At 43.2% G+C, this 16,129-nt stretch overlaps 1 protein-coding gene across 2 annotated transcripts in view; it reads left to right on the plus strand.

Moving 5' to 3' along the window:
- Positions 1–16,129, plus strand: part of SLC10A6 (solute carrier family 10 member 6) — a 47,398-nt gene that overhangs the window by 10,824 nt on the left and 20,445 nt on the right. Inside the window, exon 2 of one of the 2 annotated variants that reach the window (XM_044224582.1) lies at positions 6,913–7,719. In XM_044224582.1, the coding sequence (XP_044080517.1) occupies positions 7,343–7,719 (377 nt within the window). In that variant the 5' untranslated portion in view covers positions 6,913–7,342. Of the gene's footprint in view, positions 1–6,854; positions 7,720–16,129 lie in introns of both variants that reach the window. The other variant, XM_044224581.1, reaches the window with a different exon arrangement.

The raw sequence follows: 16,129 nt of genomic DNA on the forward strand, positions 1-16,129 counted from the left end.
CTGGGATCATGACCTGAGCTAAAGGCAGACACTTAATGCCTTAGCCACCCAGGCACCTCCCCCCCCCCAATTTTTTTTAAAAGATTTTATTTATTGGAGAGAGAACAAGAGCAAGAGCACAAGCAGGGGAGCAGCAGAGGTGGAGGGAGAGAGAGTCTGAAGCAGACTCTATGCCAAGCGCAGAGCCTGGGTGGATCTTGATCCCAGGACCCTAAATCATGACCTGAGCCTAAACCAAGAGTTGGATGCTTAGCCGACTGAGCCACCCAGGTGCCCCAACAGTCCATGAAAATTTATGGTTATAATCTCTCTCTCTCTCTCTCTCTTTTTTTATGGTTATAATCTTTTTTTCTTTTTTTAAGATTTTATTTATTTATTTTGATAGAGATCACATGTAGGCAGAGAGGCAGGCAGAGAGAGAGGGGGAAGCAGGCTCCCTGTTGAGCAGAGAGCCTGATGGCGGGCTCGATCCCAGGACCCTGGGATCATGACCTGAGCCGAAGGCAGAGGCTTTTAACCCACTGAGCCTCCCAGATGCCCCTTACGGTTATAATCTTTTTTTTTTTTTTTAAAGATTTTATTTATTTATTTGTCAGAGAGAGAGGGAGAGAGAGCGAGCACAGGCAGACAGAGGCAGGCAGAGGCAGAGGGAGAAGCAGGCTCCCTGCCGAGCAAGGAGCCCGATGTGGGACTCGATCCCAGGACGCTGGGATCATGACCTGAGCCGAAGGCGGCTGCTTAACCCACTGAGCCACCCAGGCGTCCCTTACGGTTATAATCTTAATAACATCTGATCTGACGAGCTGAGGCCAGAAAAGGTTGTTGGGAAAAGGACACAAATACTATAATAACTAGCATGCCACCTGTGCAGGTAAACACGTCTTTCCAGTTGATTCCAGGTGCTTCATTTTCCCTTCTGGTTATTTTATTCTGAAGGTGGAGGGGTGCTGTTTCAGGGTAAACACTTTGTCAGCCCGCTTTTCTATGTCCTGTCTTGGCCCGTCAGTTCTTCTCACGCCCTTACATTCCATTTTCTGCAGGTATCTCTTACCTGGAAGCTTTGGTATTTGTGAGTCTCCCTTATAAAAACCCAAGAACAAAGACAGTGATTGAGTCATCTCAGCAGTCTGGCACCTTAGAGTCATCAGGCTCTTATCACGTTTTAGGAGCTGCTTGAAATAACCACAACTTCGTCTGACTCTGTTCCTTTTTCCTTAATTATAAAACAGTAATTTGTGGCCATTTCAAAGGTATGACATAGTACCGAAAGTATAACGAAAAAAAATTCATCCATAATCCTACATTCAGAAGCAATCACTGAATTTTTGCAGTTGAATTTGGTCTCTTTATGTTATTATTATTTATTATTTTAAGTTTTTGTTTATTAAGTATTCTCTACATCCAATGTGGGACTCGAACTCACAACCCCAAGATCAAAAGTCCGATGCTCTTCTGACTGAGCCAGCCAGGTACCCCTCTGTGCTTACTATTTTAACATGGCTCGGAGCATTCTATCTGTACCTATCTATATCTTTTTTTTTGCTTTACCTTCTAATAACATTTCTCATTGTCAAAATATTTACATTTTAAATAGCTCCACAGAATCTTATTGTATCATAGTTTACTTAAATTAGTCTCACTTTGGGAATTTAACCACTGAACCACCCAGGCGCCCCTCACTTTGGGAATTTAAATTCCCAGTTTTCTTGATCTATAAATAGCAATGGTAATATAAATAAGAATGTATTTATAAATAACAATGCTGGGACATCTGGGTGGCTCAGTCTGTTAAGCGTCAGCCTTGGACTCAGGTCATGATCCCAGGGTCCTGGGATTGAGCCACACATCAGGCTCCCTGCTCAGAAGGGAGTCCGCTTCTCCCTCCCCTGCTCCCCTTGCTTGTGCTCTCTCTGTCTGTCAAATCAATCAATCAATCAATCAATCAATCTTAAAACAAACCAACAAACAATGCTATTATGGAATCATTTGCCCCAAATGAAATCATTTGCCCCAATAAATTTCTGCCAGTATTGAAGGTTATTTATGAAGACAGGGTTTTAGACTTACAGTGACAAAGGCTCTGTGACATAGTGCCAGACTTTTCCCTGAAAGTTTACATGAATTTTCAATCCTACCTACAGTATATGAGAATATACTTTCACTCAACTTTTATCAACAAGGAACATTCATCTTTAAGTTGTTTTCTTAGTGATAGACAACATGTATTATATTATTTTAATATACTTAAAAATTATTACTGATGTTGATTTCTATGTTTTTGTCCCCCTATGATTGTTAACTGCTGTTTTGTGAATTTTCTGTTCAAGTACTGGGCTGTTTTTTTTCCCTGCAAGGTGATAGCATTTTTATTTTTGAGGTTTGGCTTTAAAAAAAAAAATAGAATTAGGTTTTTTACCTTATGTCATGTAACAGTCTATTGTCTTACTGCCAATTTCCTTTAATTTTGGGTTGGATAAATAATTAATTTGGATTAATTAATAATAAATAATTAGTTTGGATTAAATACATAATTTCCTTTTGTTTTGGATCTATCTCACGAGTTTACCTAAGCTCTTGGAACCTATAGGATCTTTTTTTTAAAATATTTTATTTATTTATTTGACAGAAAGAGAGATCACAAGTAGGCAGAGAGGCAAGCAGAGAGAGAGATGGGGAAGCAGGCTCCCTTCTGAGCAGAGAGCCTGATGCGGGGCTTGATCCCAGAATCCTGGGATCATGACCTGAGCTGAAGGCAGAGGCTTAACAGACTGAGCCACCCAGGTGCGTCCCCCGCCCCTTTTTAAAGATTTTATTTATTTATGTGACAGACAGAGATCACAAGTAGGCAGAGAGGCAGGTAGAGAGAGAGAGAGAGGAGGAAGCACGCTCCTCACCGAGCAGAGAGCCTGATTCGGGGCTATATCCCAGGACCCTGAGATCACGACCTGAGCCGAAGGCAGAGCCGTAACCCACTGAGACACCCAGGCACACCCCCTTTTTTTTTTTTTCCTTAAAGTAATCTCTAGCCCAACATGGGGCTTGAACTCAAGACCCTAAGATCAAGAGTTACATGCTCTACAAACTGAGCCAGCCAGGCACCCTGGAACCTATAGGATTCTTTATGTCCTTAAAGCATCTAGATGTTTCCCCTTATACTAATTTTCAGAGTTTGCTGAACAATTCCTTAACCATGTTGAACTACCTTTCATTTTGGCACATTCCCTTCAACCTTTATATTCCTAGACAGAAGAGTCTGGCTTTTCTTTTTTCTTTCTTTCTATCTTTATTTATTTGACAGACAGAGATCACAAGCAGGCAGAGAGGCAGGCAGAGAGAGAGGGGGAAGCAGGCTCCCACTGAGCGGAGAGCCCAATGCGGGGCTTGATCCCAGGACCCTGGGATCATGACCTGAACCAAAGGCAGAGGCTTTAACCCACTGAGCCACCCTGGTGCCCCGAGCCTGGCTTTTCAGTTGGTTTTCTTGAAGAGTATCTTTCACCTTTAAATCTATTTGCAGAGAATAGAAATACAGGAGATATTTCCTGTGATTTGTATAGCTGGATCTCAGAACTAAGGTGTATATATGTGGCACAGATTCAGGTGCATTTTAAGCTTGTTGAGTACGTGAGATAAATTGAGAAATTAAGGATTAGTTGGTTTGTTTTTCCATGTTTATTCCAAATTGTGGTATTTTATACGTCAGCTATGTTTAACTGATAGTTTTTTCAGAATGATTCTGTTATTGACTGCTTTCATTGCTTCCCATCGATGTGTTCAAGGGAAATGACAATAGGCTGAGAATTAGCCTAGGATTTTAATCCTAATGTTAACTGACTTGTCTAATAACCCTGGACAAATCATAGGACCCTAGTAGGCCTTTGTTTCCTTATCTGGGAAGCAGGAATGGTAGTAGTTACCTCTTAGAATGGATGTGAAGATTGAATGGGATCTCATGAACTGCTTCACTAACTTAGGGTATAAATTTGGACATTCCTTTTAAAAATTTTTAATCACTTGAATCCCTACATGCCAATTACATTTAGGATCCCCTATTGAAAATCTCCTTTACAATTTTTTTAAAAGATTTATTTATTTATTTTAGAGAGACAGAGAGATTGTGAGTGGGGAGAGGGATTGAGGGAGATGAAGAGGGAGAATCCCAAGCAGAATTTGTGCTGAGCATGATCCCAGGACCCTGAGATCATGACCTGGAGCTGAAATCAAAAGTCTAATGGTGAACCAACTGAGTCACCCAGGGGCCCCTAAAATCTCTTCTACAAACTACAAGAGCTCCAGGAGCTTACTCTTTCAAGGGAGTTTCCTTCCCAGGATGGGGACAAACTGGGAAAAACCTGGCACCCACTGGTAGGCCCTGTTTGCAGCTGCTGCTGCTTTGTTGGGACCTTTTCAATCAATTGTTTCCACCCAATCAGATGGTCTGTTGTGCACTGCTGCCTTGCCCCTTCTAGTCCAGATCTTTGCATACAACATGGCGGGGCTGAAGCTTGACCTCTCAAGGTTACTTTTTTTTAGGTTATATCCACATACTCAGTCACTGTGCCCTGTATCATCCTGTGATGTCTGTGCCAGGGTGACTTGATCTAGAGGAAATTGTCAGACACCCCTTGCTTTCATGGTGGGTCACTGGACTTTAGTATCTTTTCCCGACAGTGGACCTCAGTTGAAACCATCCTAACTCATTTGAGAAATTCTGATAGCACTTTATTTCAAAGGGTAAGAGTCCAAGGTCACTTTCCCTTTCAGGAAGCTCCGAACATCCACTATGCAATGGAGCCCCTTTCTTCCCAGCTATCAGAGCTGAGTACCAAGCAAAAGTTCCTAGCAGGTCCTTGATGATGAATGTCTCATTAAACTCAAATTTGGTTAACTAAGAAGGGCCTTTGAGTGACTTCCAGGAACAAAGAGGGTCTGTCAAAGGCCTTTTGACATTATCCAGACAGAAATAATGTGACAACCTTCTCTCACTAAAGTAAAAACCAAAGAAAGTTCTGCTGCACTAGACACAGACACGTATGTGTGAAGGACCCAGCATACCGTCACCTAGTAGGTGTTTAGAAAATGTTCTGTCTTCCTCCTCCATTCTCCCTCAGCTCTACCACATCTCTGCCCCCTTCAGCTGGAAGCGCAAAGCTTTCCAAAGACCTAACTCATTCCTAACTGTTCATTTCTCTGCTGAGCTTTTCACTGATACAGCACAGGTGGTTTTGGGTTGTCTTCTTCTTCTCTTTTTTTTTTTTTTTTAAGGATTTTATTTATTCATTTGTTTGTCTATCAGAGAGAGAGAAAGAGAGAGCACACAAGCAGGGGGAGCAGCAGGCAGAGGGAGAAGCAGGCTCCCCACTAAGCGCAGGGAGCCTGCTGCGGGACTGGATCCCAGGATCCTGGGATCATGACCTGAACTGAAGGCAGATGTTGAACTTACTAAGCCACCTCGGCACCTCCTGGGTTGTCTTCTGACAGACTCACCAAGCTTGGTGTAAATGGCTGGCTTATTCTTGGACTTGAATCAAGAGTTGGTGGCAGTAGGTCCTCATACTGACCTCTGACGGCTTCCAGTGAGTTTCTACGTTCAGAGCTGCTTTTACAGTGTCTTTGCCTAAGCCAGTTTATGCTCTCCACTTTCTTCAAATAGTCAGATTTTTCTTAAAGATTTATTTCTTTATTTTAGTGGGGGAGGGGCAGAGGGAGAGGGAGAGACTCAAGCAGACTCCCTGCTGAGTGTCAAATACCCGGTTCAGTCTCACAACCCTGAGATCATGACCTGAGGCAAAACCAAGGTTTGGAAGGTCAACCAACTGAGCCACCTAGGTGTCCCTCAAGTTGTTAGATTTTATTTCACATTTGTATTTTATTTGTATTTTTTCAAGATTTTGAGAGGGAGACAGAGAGCACAAGCAGGAGGGGCAGAGAGGGAAGCAGACTCCCTGCTGAGTGGAGAGCCTGATGTGGACTTGATCCCAGGACCCCAGGATCATGACCTGAGCCAAAGGCAGATGCTTAACCAACTGAGCCACCCAGGTGCTCCTTAATTTGTATTTTTATATAGCAAACATGCTCAGAGCATTTTGTCATGGAAAAAAATTTGCTAATCCAAAAATAAACAATGCATAGCTAATATTCCTCTTAAGACATGTAGAGGTGTTTTATAAAGTGTACCTTGTCACCAACCATTACACCATAAATAAACTTTCTGCTCTCTGTGAGAAAGGGTGTGGCATCTTCTCTTTTGTAGGTTTAGTTTCATGGAACCATATTTTCCTTGTCTGGTTTTCCAATGAAATGTGTGTCTGTGTGTTTAAGACAAAGAGAAGGGCCCCTGGGCCATTGCGGTCAGAGGCTGGCCTCAGACTATCCCCAGCCTTCAAGACAAGCTCTTTATTACATTCTCTTCCAGAATTCCCAGACCTCATCACGAGACCCAGGGGTGTGGCATCTCAAAGCCGACTCTGTTCTCCAAAAGAAAGTGACAGCTTCCTTGTATTATTTTGGGTACTGAAATGAGTTTTCACATGTTCGATGAAACAATTCAGGTGCTTAATACCATATTATTCTTACAGGTTGTTTAATTACTGGCTTCAGATACAAATTCTAGTAGAAAAAGAAGGCAAACTGAGGGGTGCCTGGCTGGCTCAGTCAGTAGAGCATGCAACTCCTGACCTCAGGGTCCTGAGTTCAAGCCCTAGGTTGGGTTTGGCGTGTACTTAAAAAAAAAAAAAAAAGGAATCAATAAAGAAGAAAAATTGAGACCAATTCTGAAGCACTCCTGAAATGATCGATCCTTGCTCCCTCCTGAAATTTTCTTAACTGAACTTTTGCTTTAATATTTTCAACAGAAATGTTTTGCTAATGCGAGGGGGAGTGGCTTTGGCTTAGCGCCTTTGTTTTTTCCAGTTAGCCTTCCTCCCCACAAAGCATTGCATCCTGGTTCTTTGAAATCCCCATTGAATTTGGACAAATTACGTCTTGGCACTCAACCCATTTTCCTGGAACACAATGTGATGCTGACGACACAGCCCAGTCACTCCACTTGACAATAAATTTGCTTGTCTCATTTCACTTGAATATTCAGTGGTGAGTAAGAACAGAAGTGGAAAGCCTTACTTACTGCAGTTTATTATATGTTTCATGCCCATGATAATTACTTTTATAATGCCATTCATGAATGCATTGATCAGATTAGGCTGAATCACCTGGCTGGCCAATAAGCATTGGAATGATTCTCCATGCATGACTTGGTTGCATTATTACAAAACGTGGCCGAGACCTGCCCAGCCATCGCGGCAGACGTTCATTTGTGATGCTGCCTTAAGGAGATGAAGAGATGAGAGCCAACTGTTCCAGCAGCTCAGCCTGTGCTGCTAACAGTTCAGAGGAGGAGCTGCCGGTGGGACCGGAGGCACATGGGAACCTCGAACTCGTTTTCACAGTGGTGTCCGCCGTGATGATGGGCCTGCTCATGTTCTCCCTGGGATGCTCTGTGGAGTTCCAGAAGCTCTGGGCACACATCAGGAGACCCTGGGGCATTGCTGTGGGACTCCTCTGCCAGTTTGGCCTCATGCCTCTCACAGCCTATCTCCTGGCCATCAGTTTCTCTCTGAAGCCCGTCCAAGCTATTGCCGTTCTCGTCATGGGGTGCTGCCCTGGGGGAACCATCTCTAACATTTTCACCTTCTGGGTCGAAGGAGATATGGATCTCAGGTAAGGTACACTAAGGAAGCCCGGAAGTCTCCCCCAATAGCCCTGACACCTTTGTGTTTAAATTCTGCTGATCTTTAGGTAGAGGTTCCAGTGGGTAGTATTTTATGGAGTCCAGTCCAGGAAAAAAAGAAAGGACTTTCCTTTCTGAGCTTAAAATGTGCTGGGCTGTGATCATCTGCTGTGTTACTGGCAGTTGCTTCCCTGAGTAGTAGGGCTCGGTTCATGTGTAATAGTGGAGGCAGGTTTCCTCCTCCCCCGATGGCCCGTCCTAGGCATGAACTCATTCTCGCCCACACTGGCAGTGTTAATAGTCTTGGTTCCTAGTCTCCCAGGACATAGGCTGAGCATCCCAGAAAGCTCACGGCAGGGGTCTCTTTAGTGGTGGTGGGAGTGGTGGTGGCAGAACCGGAATGACACCCCTGTAGCTCTAGTCAGCAGGTGTTACCTTTACATCTATTTTATGAAGCAAGTATTTGGGGGCACTGGGTAAAGGAGCTTTTGGGGTATGTGATAGACATAGCCTGTTTTAAGTGCTCCTGGAGTTAGTTGAGTTGACCTGGGGAGCAACATAGAGACTTTTATGACTGAAAATGTTCTTTCTTGTTAGTTTGCAGACTAAACATTCACCATTAGCGTCTCATTCTTTTGGGTTAAGCCAGGGACCTTACCCAGTTGTGTAAATAAATGCTCTCTGGGAGACACTAGTCTTTATTATTCATGTATACTTTAATGAGGAATTACTCACATATCTTTGGGAGTACCTTTTTTGATACTGAAAAAAGGGCATTTGAAGAAAGAATAGAGAGAATGTTTGGGTGGCTCAGTCAGTCAAGCATCTGCAGCCTTCAACTCAGGTCATAATCCCAGGTCCTGGGATCAAGCCCCGAGTTGGGCTCCCTGCTCGGTGGAGAGAATACTTCTCCCTTTGCCTGCTGCTCCCCCCATTTGTGCTCTCTCTCTCTCTCTGACAAACAAACAAATAAAATCCCTTTTTTTTTTTTTTTAAAGAAAGAATAGAGAAGGCACAGTTGGGAAAATAAAAGCAAAAAAACAGTGGTCTTTCTAGATTCTTTGTTTACTTACGAACTGTTTCACCTCCTACGCAAGGGGAGGATGAGTTATGAATGTAAATCTTTGCTCGATGTGTATGTCATGTAGTTGAGATTTATTACGCGCTGCATGGTGAATCCGAGGTGCTGGTGGTGCTGGGAGTTGGCATCAGTGGAGCAGCTGCAGGTCTGGGCTTCCAGTTCCCTGCACGTGCTGAATGCTTAGCAGACAAACTGTTTCACCTGTGAATTTTAATGGACTCATTCCACGCGGAAGAGTTAATTTTCATATGACAGTGCTTTGACTTACCCACTTATTGGGGGTTTGAAAAGAATCACTAATCCAAAAAAATACATTAATATGCACTGCTAATGCTGATTACATAAAGTTGATCATTAACATGAAAATTGGAAGATGAAAAGTATTCTTTACGCAGTCTACATATCAGTGGTAAGTTGTGAGGCCTAAATATTCTTGGAAAGGAAAAGGACATTGTACAAATTGAGTGAGTATGTTGTGAGGCATGAAGTAGGTGCTTTCTGTACTCTTTCTCTTCTTTCGTGGTTCGTATAATAACTTTGTAAGTGACCCTTTCTTATCCTGAGTGTTAACAGCTGAGAAAATGGGGACTCAGATTGGTTAAGGAGTTTGCCAAATGCTACAGCCAAGTATGGAAGAAGGCAGATGGGAATTCACATCTGTTTCTCATCACCCTGCAATTTAGGCATTTTCTTCCATGCCATTTATTAACACAATTCAATCTTCTGTTCTGAGTAGGAGCATAAATCTTAAAGCAGTGTTCTCAAACACTTCTGCTCTGGGAAAGAGAACATTTATTAACTTCATCTTTTATTAGTCGACATTGTAATAAAAGTACCAGTGAATAGGAAGTCTATAAAAGATAAAGCTCATTTTACTTCCTTTTGCCAACTCTGTCCTTAATTAGCTTCATGTTAGTCAAATTATTTAACCTATAAACCTCATCTCCTCATTTGTAAAATGGGTTACAATTACCTATTCCCCACAAGACTGTATTTTAAGGAGGAAATATACATTCAGGGTGCCAGGCACATGGTAGATACATAATAAATATTAACTACTTCTCCCCCTTTTTAGAAATTTTGATTGTGAATCTCACAAACAAAAAATAAGCAAAAAACAAAACAAAACCAAACCCTGTAAGAAACGAAATTTTAAAACGGTGACTAAACATTAGATTTTCAAAAGCTTATTGATACGAGTAACAAAAATCTTTTTTTTTTTTTAAAGATTTTATTTATTTATTTGACAGAGAGAAATCACAAGTAGATGGAGAGGCAGGCAGAGAGAGAGAGAGAGAGGGAAGCAGGCTCCTTGCCGAGCAGAGAGCCCGATGCGGGACTCGATCCCAGGACCCTGAGATCATGACCTGAGCCGAAGGCAGCGGCCTAACCCACTGAGCCACCCAGGCGCCCGACGAGTAACAAAAATCTTAATTCTCAGTGAAAATTGCAACTAGGAGAAAATTCAGTGCTCTTGATTGAGTGTCCAAGTTCATTACATTTCTTCCCACTTGATTACCAACAAAAATAACTTTCAAGACCAAAAAAAATCGGATAGTCCTTTGTAGCAATTCTGTTTTCATGCTAGATAAAATCCATAGAACTTTAGAAGAACATCTTTGTTTCACAAAAGAGGAAATTGAGGTCTAGCTTTGTGCAGATCGCCCAAACATACATGCCTGGATTCTGTACTTCATTCAGTCCACCTGTAGTTCTCCTGGTGTTCACCCCAAGCAGGGCGTTTCAGAATCAACATGTATAAACCAGTTTCTGCATTTTACGTGTGAGATGGTAACACCCTCGCTGTCCCAGTCACCTGGGCTCATCACCTAAGCATTCCCCTGTGGCTCCTTTCATTCTTCAGCTCATTCACTCAATCCGATGTCTAGACCTGTGGCCCATTCTCACTTGTCACTCACAGCCAGTGCTTCCTTCTCCTCTCCACTGCCAGTTCCTTAGGGCAGGCCCTCATAATTCCTTTCCTGGCCAATTGCAGCATCTTCACAGTCTTCTCGCCATCTTGGGTCTCTCCACCATGGTTTTAGAGTATGTGGATGAGGCAGTTCTGGGGTCAGACTGTCTATATTTAAATCCTGACTTGGTAACTCTTTCCTGTAACTGGAAATCATAACACTTTCATATGGTATTGTAAAACAGAAATGGACATGTTATGCATATAAAGGCTTCTCAACACCTAGAGACCTGGATAGACATTAAGCCAGGTATAACCTACTTCTCCGGGTTTATTTCCCAATAAGCACAAACTAGTCTCTAGTGAAAATGGACTACTCACTGTTCTCTGAACATATCCCACACTTTCCCAACTTCCATTCCCTCAGCCTAGAATGCTTATTTGGTCCCTTCTAGTCATAATATTATTCTTCATTATAATTGTTCTGGAAAGCAACAGGCTGGTGTATATATATGAAGAGCCTAAAAAATTACCCTGTTCCTGGACTGAGGTCAGCTCATCTTGGCTAGGTTCTTTTACACGTGTGGGGACTGGATAAATGTAGATTTGTCTTGGATAGTCTCATCTGGGACTACTGGATTCTCTTCCAGAGGTCTCTCATTCTCCAGCAGGCTAGCCTAGACCTGATCATATGACAGAAGCAGGTTCTGAAAAAGAGGAAGCATACAAGGTCTCTTGATATCTGGGCTGGAAACCAGTTCATTATCATTTCTACCGCATCCCATTGGCCAGTGCATTTTGCAAGACCAGCCCAGATTCAAGGAATGGAGAGGTAGTTTCTGCTTCTTGATGGGTGAGCTGCAAGGTCAAATTGCAGAGGGCGTGGCTAAGAACAGGGTCTTTTTTTTTTTTTAAAAGATTTTATTTATTCACTTGACACACAGAGAGATCACAAGTAGGCAGAGAGGCAGGCAGAGACAGAGAGGAGGAAGCAGGATCCCCACTCAGCAGAGATCCCGATGCAGGGCTCGATCCCAGGACCTCAGGACCATGACCCGAGCCGAAGGCAGAAGCTTTAACCCACTGAGCCAGCCAGGTGCCCCAATTGGGGACCTTTTTACAATCTACTGTACTAAAGATGGACAGAATTCTTGCCTTTGAGGGTAGGACATGAAAACTTGGATTTGGCATTATGCTGTAATGGTTAAGTGCACCTTGGGGCCAGCAAGCAGAGCTGTCACTAACTGGGTCATCTTGGCAGATTATATAAATTCTTTATGCTTCAGGGGTGCCTGGGTGGCTCAGTTGGTTTAAGTGTCCAACTTGACTTCAGGTCATCATCTCAGGGTTGTAAGAACTAGCCCCGCCTTGGGCTCCACGTCCAGTGTGGAGCCTGCTTAAGATTCTCTGTCTCCCTCTGCTCCCCCTCCTCACTTGTGTGCTCTCTCTCTCTCTAAAAACAAAAACAAAAACAAAACAACAACAACAAAACTTTATGCTTCAGTTTCCTCACTTTTAAAATAGGGGGAAGCATAACCTGCCTCATGGGTTGTACTGAGGGTTGAATGAATATACATGAAGTGCTTAGAATCTCAGCAGGCACGAAATGCTATGCGTTTTTGTATGGGGCCGGCAAAAGAGCACTGTGTCAGGGTCTGTATTTTCGTCTCTGCTCAAGAAGCTGTGTGACTTTGAATAATTGCTTCTCTGGACTTCAATTTCCTCTTTCGTAGAATCAATGCATTAGACTCTCTGAGGTCCTTTTAAAATGTACAGAACATAAAATGGACCATTTTAATCATTTTCAAGGGTACAGTTCAGTGGCATTAGTCCACTGCCATTGCTATGGGTCAGCAGTGGCTGTGTCTCCATAGTTCTTATCTTCTCAGACTGAAACTCTGTACTCCTTACAGGACAAGCCCCTTCCCCTTCAGACCCTGTCAACCACGATCTCCCTTCTGTCTCTTTGAATTGGACTAAATGTCTCATCTAAGTGAAATCATACAATATCTGTCCTTTTCTATCTGACTTATTTCACTTAACATAATGTCTCCAGCCTGCATCCATGTTGTATCATGTGTCGGAATATCCTTCCTTTTTTTTTTTTTTTTTAAATAAAGATTTTATTTATTTGGCAGACAGAGATCACAAGTAGGCAGAGAGAGAGGGAAGCAGGCTCCCTGCTGAGCAGAGAGCCCAATGTGGGGCTGGATCCCAGGACCCTGGGATCATGACCTGAGCTGAAGGCAGAGGCTTTAACCCACTGAGCCACCCAGGCGCCCCAAGAATATCCTTCCTTTTTAAGGCTGTATATTGTGTGTATACATCCCGTGTACACATACGCATGTGCAGATCACCAGATCCATTCAGCTGTCCACGGACACTGCATTGTTTCCATCGTTTGGCTTTGTGAATAATGCTGCTGTGAGTGTGCATATCTGTTAGAATCTCTGCTTTCTATTCTTTTGGGTATAAAGCGCAGTGGATCTGAGGCCTTTTTAAGTTTTAAGTATTTTGGACAATGGGAAAAGAAAAGTAGTTTGTAAAGTCTGTGTTCCTCGCCCCCCACCCCAGTTTTCAATCTTCTTTCTGAAACTGTTTGACAGAGATGCCGGCCCTCTCTGTTCCCATAGCACCAAATATGTCTACTACTACTTCTTTTTTTTAAAGATTTTAGTTATTTATTTCACAGAGAGAGACAGCAAGAGAGGGAACACAAGCAGGGGGAGTGGGAGAGGGAGAAGCAGGCTCCCCGCTGAGCAGGGAGCCCCACTTGGGGCTTGATCCCAGAACCCCAGATGTCAATGACTGAGCCACGGAGGCCCCCCCCCCCAAATATGTACTGCTTGTTATCTGTAGGAGGGCATGGCACGCCCTGAGTAATTCCTCTGCCTGCCCCATGACTTCTGCAGTCTCCTCGAGGGCTGGCTCACCTCTGCATGCTCAGTGCCAGCCTGGTGGTGGAAGGGCTCCACAAATGCCAAGTGAACAACTGAAGGGAACTTTCTGATTGCCTGTGTGTGATATAGAAACCCCTCTGGAAATGCAGTCTGTTTACTGGTATGACTCAGGACCATTCCCACTGTTTTTAGTTCGACAACTTTTGATATTCGAGGTTCATTCTTCCCCAAAGATGTAGTTGTGTCCTGGAGCCTGAGGGGTTCAGTGGCCAGTTTTGGTTTTTGACCTTTAAAGTAGCTCTTGGTCCTTCAGCAGACACCTGAAAAATAGAACTTTGGATTCTTCAGGTCAGGCTGACATGGTCTGGTAGGGAACTAAAGATCATCTTAGGAGACAGAACTTCGGGGCGGGAACTTCAGAACGGCTCAGTTGGTTAAATATCTGCCTTCGGCTCAGGTCATGATCTCAGGGTCTTGGGATGGAGTCCTGCATCGGGATCCTTGCTCAGCAGGGAGTCTACTTCTCCCTCAGCCTCTGCCTCTGCTCCCCCCTCTGTGCTCTCTCTTTCCCTCTCAAGTAAATAAATAAAATCTTTAAAAAAAAAAAAAAGAGACAGAACTTTGATTGAATCCATGTGACTCTGTGCAATTTTTCCTAAGTCTCTGTACCTTCATTTCCTTGCCTATGCAATGGAAATAATGCCTACACATATGGTGGGGTGCCTGAAAGGTACTGTCAGTTTAGCATTTGACTCTTGGTTTCGGCCCAGGTCATGATCTCAGGGTCCTGAGATTGAGCCCTACGTCGGGCCCCTAGCTCAGCCCAGAGTTGGCTTAAGACTGTCTCTCCCTCTCCCCACCTCTACCTCTACCCCTCCACACTCCTAAAATAAATAAATAAATCTGAAAAATACTTATCCTATGGTTACTGTATAGATGAAAAGGGAACATATACCTAAAAGCATGAGGTATAATACTTAGCAGGTGGTGCTCAACAAATGCTAGTTATTGTTATGGAGAGGCAGCAGACAGGAGTAACGTTTAGATTGGGGGATAGAAAACCTGGCCTTGAACTCTTTTCTAAGTCCAAGTTGGTTGACCTGAGCTGATAGCCTACTCCATGTCCATTTGCCTAGCCACATGGTTTTTAGTTTTTTTCCAGTGGAGAAGGAAGTGTGTACTTTCATAGTTTGAATGTTAGAATTCCTAATTTTATTAGTTTGAAACAAAAACAACCTTTACATAATTTAAATCCAATTGCAAAATGGTATACTTATAGACACTGTGTTTTCATATACTGCATATATATGTCATTTCCTTGTTTTAATGGAGGGGCAGGATTTACCTGTTTGTCCAGACTTGCTGAAGCTGTCTCATTCTCTGTAATAGTTTTGGGAGGGTGATACCATTCTTCTCAGCGCAAGTGGAATCTTGTTATACTGAAGTCAGCTTTTGCCAACAGTTTCCTAAATGTGAACAGCCCAGAGACCCAGTTAGCCACATCCTCCATTTACGCTACATTGGGATTTCATGGCAGTAAAAGGAAAGGTGTGACTTCCACTGTACTCACACATGTTCGCTGTGTGCTTTTACAGCTTTGTGAGTATTTCTTTCTTTCTTTTTTTTTTTTTAAGATTTTATCTATTCATTTGAGAGAGGGACAGAGAGACAGAGAGCACACAAGCAGGGGAAGGGGCTGAGGGAGAGGCAGAAGCAGACTCCCCGCTGAGCAGGGTGACAACATGTGGCTCAATCCCAGGACTGGAGATCATGACCTGAGCCCAAGGTGGACGCTTAACTGACTGAGCCATCCAGGTGCCCCATTTTTTAAAAAGATTTTATTTACTCATTTGAGGGACAGAGAAACAACTTCATGGGTATTTCTAAACCGTCGGCAGAGCACCATCTATCAAGCACCATGGGCTTGAACATTTGTGTAAAGGACAGAAGCAGAAACCTACGTAATCAGGGATAAAGAATCAGTCTGATAGAAATCTCACATTTCCTTCCCACAGTTATGAATCTTGCCTCTGCCGTTTGTGCCAAAGCAATTCAGTGGGAAAGTGCTATGCAACTTATCCAAAAGTTCAAGATTAAAGCGATGTAATGTGGAATTTCTTTCAGGACTTAGTAGTATCAAGAGCCAAGGAATGTGGCATTATCATAGGCTAAGAATCTGGAAGAGCTTCCCTTATACCCTCTTCGTGGATAGAGTTTTGAGAGTTGTGGCAAACTGCTTTTCTTCCTTTCTCTGTTCTCTAGGTAGGAAGAAGTCTGCTCCAAGTAATCTTTCTTAATAGGATAAAATAATTTTAAACTTCATATAGAACAAAAATATATGCAAAAACTGCTAAGAAAAGTTTGAAAAGAAAAATTTAAGTGGAGGGGCACCTGGGTGGCTCAGTGGATTAAAGCCTTTGCCTTCAGCTCAGATCATGGACCCAGGGTCCTGAGATGGAGCCCCTCGTTGGGCTGTCTGCTTGGCGGGGAGCCTGCTTCTCCCTCTC

Source organism: Neovison vison, chromosome 11 (assembly GCF_020171115.1).
Source record: "Neovison vison isolate M4711 chromosome 11, ASM_NN_V1, whole genome shotgun sequence".
Lineage (NCBI taxonomy): Eukaryota > Metazoa > Chordata > Mammalia > Carnivora > Mustelidae > Neogale > Neogale vison.